Source organism: Rutilus rutilus (genome assembly GCF_951802725.1).
Source record: "Rutilus rutilus genome assembly, chromosome: 14".
In the NCBI taxonomy this organism is placed as follows: domain Eukaryota; kingdom Metazoa; phylum Chordata; class Actinopteri; order Cypriniformes; family Leuciscidae; genus Rutilus; species Rutilus rutilus.
Window position 1 is genome coordinate 4,049,212 of NC_140219.1, and position 8,232 is coordinate 4,057,443.

The window sequence follows — 8,232 nt, forward strand, 5'->3', positions numbered from 1 at the left end:
AATATAATATGGCACGATTAAGTATACAGTGCTTCATAAAGTGATTAAAAACATAATAAAGCAAAACGCACCTGATCCACATTCCTTTTTCTTCATTTTCTATAAGTAGAGTTAAAGAACCTTACTGTATTTTTGTGTTATTAATTGAGAGAAAGTACACCGCCATCTTAAAAAGTGACATAATAATTAATGCATGCCGTCGTAAACACGAACTTCCCAGGAGGACTTGAACGCACCAATACACTCAACCAAGACCATGAGAAATTCCATAGTATTTTATTCAATACTGAAACAAATATTGATTAAAAATAGTTAATTTTGCACTTTTTGAGTAGGAATTTGGAAGTTTCTGAGGTTTAAAATCTTCCAACTTTCCGAGGATTATGATTCTGATTATAAAAATGCATCTATTCAAAAACACACACACACACACACACACACGAACTCACCTAGATGTAAAACCCGGAGCGGTTTTTTAATTACTAAAATGGCAGCAGATTACACTCGTCTGATGCTCTAATCTCACTTTCCGAAACGGTGATGCATTTAGACACTGAACTTCCTGACCTTCCACTTCCACAAAGAAACCGGTGAGACGGAGAGAGAGGGAGATAATGAAAGAGGTCAGGACACAGCTGTGTGTTTATCAGCGCTGCCTGTTTAAAACAAATTGTTGCTCAATCTCACACAAAAAGTCATTTTAGTGTGTGTGTGTGTGTGTGTGTGTGTGTGTGTGTTTACATCAGCATTGGTCCTGCTGCTCTAAGAGGAAAGTTCTGGGTTCAAAACAGGTGAAGTTCTATCGACAACATCTGTGGCGTAACTATAAGTCTATGACTGCATACATTTCTGATAATAAATATACAGTGCTATGCATAAGTTTAGACACCCATGCTAAAGTTGACTAAAAAGAGGAATAAAAAATCATCTTTTGGAAATTGAACTTAATGCCTTAATTTAAAAAATTAGGAAAAATCCAACCTTTAAGGACACCAATTTTCTTTGTGAATGAATAATGTATCGTAAATAAATAAATGTTCTTCCTTAAAATACAGGGTGCATAAGTTTGGACACCCCTATGTTAAATTCCCATAGAGGCAGGCAGATTTTTATTTTTAAGTTTTTTTTTTTTTTTTTTTTTTAGGATACTATGCATCCTGATAAAGTTCCCTTGGCCTTTGGAATTAAAATAGCCCCACATCATCACATAGCCTTCACCATACCTAGAGATTGGCATGGGGTACTTTCCATAAGATCATCTCTCAATGCAAATCAAACTAGCTATTAGGCTAACTGAAATAAAACCATGCCAATCTCTAGGTATGGTGAAGGCTATGTGATGATGTGGGGCTATTTTAATTCCAAAGGCCAAGGGAACTTTATCAGGATGCATAGTATCCTGGATCCATGAAGTAACTGGCCTTTAAAAATAAAAATCTGCCTGCCTCTATGGGAATTTAACATAGGGGTGTACTCACTTATGCACCCTGTATTTTAAGGAAGAACATTTATTTATTTACGATGCATTATTCATTCACAAAGAAAATTGGTGTCCTTAAAGGTTGGATTTTTCCTATTTTTTTAAATTAAGGCATTAAGTTCAGTTTCCAAAAGATGATTTTTTATTCCTCTTTTTAGTCAACTTTAGTATGGGTGTCTAAACTTATGCATAGCACTGTATGCAGTAATAGTCTTCCAGTGGAAGTAGGTGGGGTCAGATTTAAATCGGAAGATAAGTAGAGCTTTTGACTTCATTTGTATATAAATATGAATGTATATATGATATATACATGTAGTAATATAGTATAATATAATACATTTTACTTAATTTTAAGTAATATACATTTTCTTTAAATGTATTTATATTATTGTCCTAATATTATTATTTTATATAAATATTACATCATTGTATATGAATATTTATCATCAGTATTAATGACTTTTTATTACTTCTTAATTGTTTTTATTAATAATTAATATAATTTAAATAATATATGCAATATTATATATATATATATATTTATATTTTAAATATTATATATATTACTTATATTTGTCTTAATTTTTTAACGTCTATATACATTTTGCCAATTTTGTAATTATAATTGTAAATATTAATATTTGATGTCTTAATATTAAGATTTTTTTATATAAATATATGAATATATTTGATCAATATTGCTTACTATTTATTACATAAATATATGTATTATATATTTATATATTTACTTAAAATATATATTTAATATATGTCTTTATATTAAAATGGTTATATAGTTTAAAGTTGATTTAATTATAATTTTAAATCATGTTTATATTTAATATTACTTACCATATATTACTACTTTAAAATTATATAATATATACATTTTCATAAGAATATTTGTAACATGTCTTAATATTGAACAAACATATATACCTTTATTATATATATATACATATATATATATAATTTTAAAATATATATTAAATTGTATTATATGATATGATATTATTTTATATTAGACATTTATAATACAATTCATGTATTTATTTATTTTAATGGGATGAAAAGTAGTTTTAATCATAATTTTAACAGTTATAGAGACACTTCTTGTTATTCAATTAAGGTTTGATTTATCTCTCTGTATGTCGTCCTTCATTTTCAGTGGTAATCAGTCAGTCATGCCACAAGTGCTAAGGAAACACAGCAGTGTTTGCACTCCTCAGGAAATCAACCCTTTAATGCCCTAAATATAGTTTATATTTATATATAAAACTCTCTGAAAAGTTTTAGCATGTCATTGAATAAGGCAATGTTAATGTATTTGGTCTTGGTGGACTAGATCTGCTACGCTCAGCTGCTGCACAGCACGTATGGACTTGCTAATGCTAATAGATACACAGACACGCTGCTGTAAGCATGTAAGACAGGCTGCTGCTGCATAAATACACATGAATACATAAATCCTGTAGCGGATCTAGACAGGTGGAGGGTTTCAGAGGAACTCTGATAGCACTGCAGGATTAGCTTACAGCAAACAATCAACCAGACTATATGTGACCCTGGACCACAAAACCAGTCACATGGGTCAGATGTATACATCATCTGAAAGTTGAATAAATAAGCTTTCCATTGATGTATGGTTTGTTAGGATAGGACAATATTTGTAAATCTGGAATCTGAGGGTGCAAAAAAATCAAAACATTGAGAAAATCTCCTTTAAAGTTGTTCATTTATGTTGGAGATTGTGCTGCATTCACTCACACAAATACATGTTTTATATATTTACGGTAGGAAATTTACTAAATATCTTCACGGAACATGATCTTTACTTAATATCCTGATGATTTTTGGCATAAAAGAAAAATCGATAATTTTGACCCATACAATGTAAGTATATGCAAATATACCCGTGTGACATGTGACTGGTTTTGTGATCCAGGGTCACATTATGAATGTTGATCAAGCAATCAGATGAGGTGATTGCTTGCAGATCGCATGTAAAGGACCTATCAGCCTGCGCCCTCATGACTAGATAGTTGCCTGAATATTATAAGCGTGTTTACGAGAAAGTGTTTTAACATCGGACTAATGACACACTTCACCTTTAGCTTGTATTGAACCCATACAATTCCTTAAGTAGCTGTTTGTGTTTGAGTGGAGAGGAAAGGCGAGCGGGTCAGACTGAGCGACTGATGAGGTTGATGGAGTGTTGAAGAGAGAGCAGAATGAAGATGTGACGGGGTCATGACCTCTCCTGCCTCCTCTCGTCTGCTCTTTTAACAGGATTCTGAGAGCGTTTCACAGTTCAAATAAACAGCGATCGAGAGAGACGTGTGAGGAGGATGCTCTCACTCTCTTTCTCTCTCTCAGGGCATGTTTCATGCTGCGGTTTGAATTAAACTCTCCTAGAGGCTTCAAAATATTATTCACATCAAAAGATTCCTCTAAAAATACATCTGTGAGAGCAAGTGATTGACACACACACTACAGTGATGCTGGGATGAGAATGAGCTGTCTAGGTATTTCTAAGGCCGTGTGTCCATCAAAGCGTTTTAGCCAGCTGAAAACACTAGTGTCTGCTGTAAACGCCTAGCTGAGAGCGCTTGAGAGCGTTTTTGCAGCGTTGCGGTTTTTTCAGCTTGTTATGATACGGAATATCTACGAAAGTGTTACTAGTATCTCATTTCACACATATTTTGTTTCTGTGTTGATTCTATATTAAAATGTCGATACAATGTAACGTATTTTCTCTGGCTCTTGTTTTAAATGATTTTGTTCCGTTATTATGCTTGTTGTCGTCATCTGTTGACGTTGTACAAGCAGAATGTTGGTGGTTGGTCGGTGTGGTATTAGTCCCACCCCTCCTCCACTGTGATTGGACGGTTACGATTAGGGTGAACATTCTTCAACTCTCGGCGACCTGTAAAAAACACAGAGCGCTTCAAGCGTGAAAAAAACGCTCAGCGCCTCGTTACGCTCATAAAAACGCGGCGCTCCCATTGAAAACAATTGAAAAAACACTCCAGCCGCGTGAAAAAACGCTTTGGTGGACACACAGCCTGAGCGCTTTTTACAGGTCGCCGAGAGTTGAAGAATGTTCAACTTTGGGTAAAACGCAGCGCTCATCACTGTCACTTTTTACCCAACCGTCCAATCACAGTGGAGGAGGGGCGGGACTAATACCACACCGACCAACCGCCACATTCTGCTTGTACAACATCAACAGATGATGACAACAAGCATAATAACGGAACAAAATCATTTAAAACAAGAGCCAGAGAAAATACGTTACATTGTATCGACATTTTAATATAGAATCAACACAGAAACAAAATATGTGTGAAATGAGATACTAGTAACACTTTCGCGGATATTCCGTATCATAACAAGCGAAGCGTCTCAACTGAAAAAAACGATGCGCTGCCAAAACACTCTGAAGCGCTCACAGCTAGGCGTTTACAGCAGAGACTAGCGTTTTCAGCTGGATAAAAACGCTGTGGTGGACACACGGCCTTAGGCATTTGGCGGTTGGTCGGTGTGGTATTAGTCCCGCCCCTCCTCCGCTGTGATTGGACGGTTGGGTAAAAAGTGACAGTGATGAGCGCTGCGTTTTACCCAAAGTTGAACATTCTGAACATTCGTTGAACATTCTTCAACGTGAAAAAGACGCTCAGCGCCTCGTTACGCTCATGGCGTTTAAAAAATGCGGCGCTCCCATTGAAAACAATTGGAAAAAATACGCCACCCGCGTGAAAAAATGCTTTGGTGGACACACGGCCTCAGTGTGGATGAGTTCAGAGCTGTTGTAAAACGGAATGTGAATTCTATTGGAATGTGACAAGTGCATACATCCTTCTAATATATAATGATACAAGAATTAAGATTAAAAGTGTCCTTGTCATATTTCACTATGGTATGGTCATTATACACTATGATACAAAAGTTTGGGGTTGGTGAGATTTTTTTTTTTGGAAAGAGTCTATTCTCCTCACCAAGGCTGCATTTATTTAATCAAAAATACAGTAAAAACTGTAATATTATGAAATATTATTACAATTTAAAATAACTATTTGAATATATTCCTGTGATCAAAGCTGAATTTTGCTGATATAACGCAAAAACTCTAAAATAGACATTATATAAACAACTCTAAAATAGACATACCGTAATATAACATTTCAGCAAAATATATTTGTTCTTTTGATCTTGGGTTGAAATGTGAGCTGAACATGCTGTTGATAGGTGTCATTCATGAGTGTGATGTGAGACTGACGAGGGAGCGCCGTTGTGCACAGAAAGATAGAGAAATGGAAACTGTACCGAAGGACAGGCTACAGGTGCCATAGATATCTGCGCACGCACACACACACACACACACACACACACACACACACACACACACACACACACACACACACACACACACACTCTCTGCAAGGATTATAGATGTACACGATTAAGCCGTCATCCACTGACCACTGAGAAAGAAAGAAGCCGATGAGAAAGACTGAAGCTAGAGAGAGCGAGAGAGAGAGAGAGAGAGAGAGAGAGAGAGAGAGAGAGAGAGAGAGAGAGAGAGAGTTTGTATCGGCAGCTGAAGTGAAGAACTGAGAAACACAATATGAAATGAAATACTCCATGTAGAGATGAACAGATGTTTCTCTCTCTCAATCCCTCACTTTATCCGCCTCTGCGTCATGAAATTAGTGAGGGGGTGGTAAACACACACACACACACACACGCACACACACACACACACAGGCTTATTCAAGTGTTATTTTAGTATTATTTCTATACAATTGTAGTATTTATTGGTAACACTTTAAAACAAAGTTTCTTTTGTTAACATTATAAACTAGATTAGTTAATTTGAACTAACAGTAAAGAATACTTGTACAGCATTTATTCATCTTAATGTTAATTTCAACATTTACCAATACATTTTTAAGATCAAAGCTTGTATCTTGTTAGTTAATGCACCGTGAACTAACACGAAGGTCAACATTTTTGTTAATAAATGCTGTAAAAATATTTTGCTTTTTGTTAGTTCGTGTTAGTTAATGCATTGACCACTGTTAACAAATGAAACCTTACTGTAAATGTTATCCATTTATTAAAATTTTGATAATATTTCCATAATTATGTGCAAAATTGTAATATCGCATAAAGATTGGTTTCCATCCAGAACAAAATAATCACTTTCTGAGAAACTGGCGCAAAAATAACTGTAAAAAAGAAGTTTTTTCCTCCATCAGAAATGAGTTGCGTCTGTGAAACGCTGTCATGTTCAGATGCTGGTGTTTTGGGAACAAAATCATGTGAGACGCTTCTGGAGGAAATTAAACCGAATCATTCTGATGACAGACTTCGGCTCAAGCGTTTCAGAATCACCAAACCAACATTTGAGATGCTGTGATGCGATTGGTCCGCTGGTTTGTCCAGTTATCCAATCACAACCTCTGCTGAGGCATCACATGTTTATTCGTGCTGAATTGTGCAGCAAAAGATCAGGAACATGTATTAAGATTTAAGTTGAGTTTAAGGGACTTTTAGAAATTGAGATATTTTTTAGATCCAGATAGGTTTTAAACTCTCAGCATTGATTTACAAAAACAAATAAAAAGAAATAAAAGGCCTTTAGGTGACATCACACACACACACACACACACACTCATCTGGGCCGTTCCAGAGCTCTTCAGTCAGATCAATACATTTAAACAATAAATCAGTGTGAAGGAGCCAGAGAGACCAGACCTGCAACTTAAACACAAACACACATTTCACTGTTCATTTGTAGCATAGTTAAAAGAAATGGGCAACCAAATTTTGTAAAAATTCTGTTAGCATTAACTCATTTCACGCTGCTCTTTTCTGTGCAATGAACGTGAAATGGTGTCCAGGGGCTGTAAAGGTTCATAAATGACAACATCACGACAGTGACTTGTAATCAACGTCTTCTGAATTGTTTATGTGAGAAAGCAACACATATTTAAAAGGCTATTAACTGAAAATAAGTCTAGCTTGACAGCCGCGGTCACCGTTCACCTTCATTTGTATGGAAAAGAGCAGTTTATGATGAGATAATTTACATTTTGCTGGAATTATTCCTTTAAGATTTGTAGCTTATAAACAGGAAACATTGAGGTGAGGAACTCAAGAGTAAATCTGTGTGTTTGTTTTAATTGTGTGAGTTAATGAGAAAATCTTTGACCGTTTGGATGCAGTGCGGTTCAGCGCTAGAATACAAATGACGAGCGTTTTGTCTCTTTCTCTTCCAGGGAGACACATTTCAGCACATTCAGGACATTGTGTCGTCTCTGCTGAGGACGATAAACCGCACAGTCATCACCATGGGCCGAGAACACACTCTCATCGTGAGTTAAAGCCACTAGATCCTCTCCATACCCTTTCCTCTTCCCTCTATTAATGCTATTTTACAGTTAATAGCGCCAAGTATCGCTATTAATATACCTCATACTTAGAGTCAATGATGTAAACAAAGGCCAATTGTGATATTTTGAGATTTACTTTTACTTGTGCTCCTCTGATTGCGTCATTTGTGGCCAGAACAGAAACATTTACTGCATTAAAATACACAATTTTATTGACGTCATCTTAAGTATCTCAATTACAAACAGGTGGAGGGAGGAAGAAGTGCACTGTGGGAAATGTAGTCTTTGACTATCTGAATATTGGCGTATAAAAATACATTGATTATAATATTTGTTATTCTATATATTTGCGTA

General features: G+C 35.5%; 1 protein-coding gene across 2 annotated transcripts in view; it reads left to right on the forward strand.

Annotated features, from left to right (window-relative positions):
* Positions 1-8,232, forward strand: part of dock2 (dedicator of cytokinesis 2) — a 118,918-nt gene that overhangs the window by 53,068 nt on the left and 57,618 nt on the right. For both annotated transcript variants that reach the window (XM_084430589.1, XM_084430590.1), the window contains exon 26: positions 7,765-7,860. In XM_084430589.1, the coding sequence (XP_084286715.1) occupies positions 7,765-7,860 (96 nt within the window). The remainder of the gene's footprint in view (positions 1-7,764; positions 7,861-8,232) is intronic.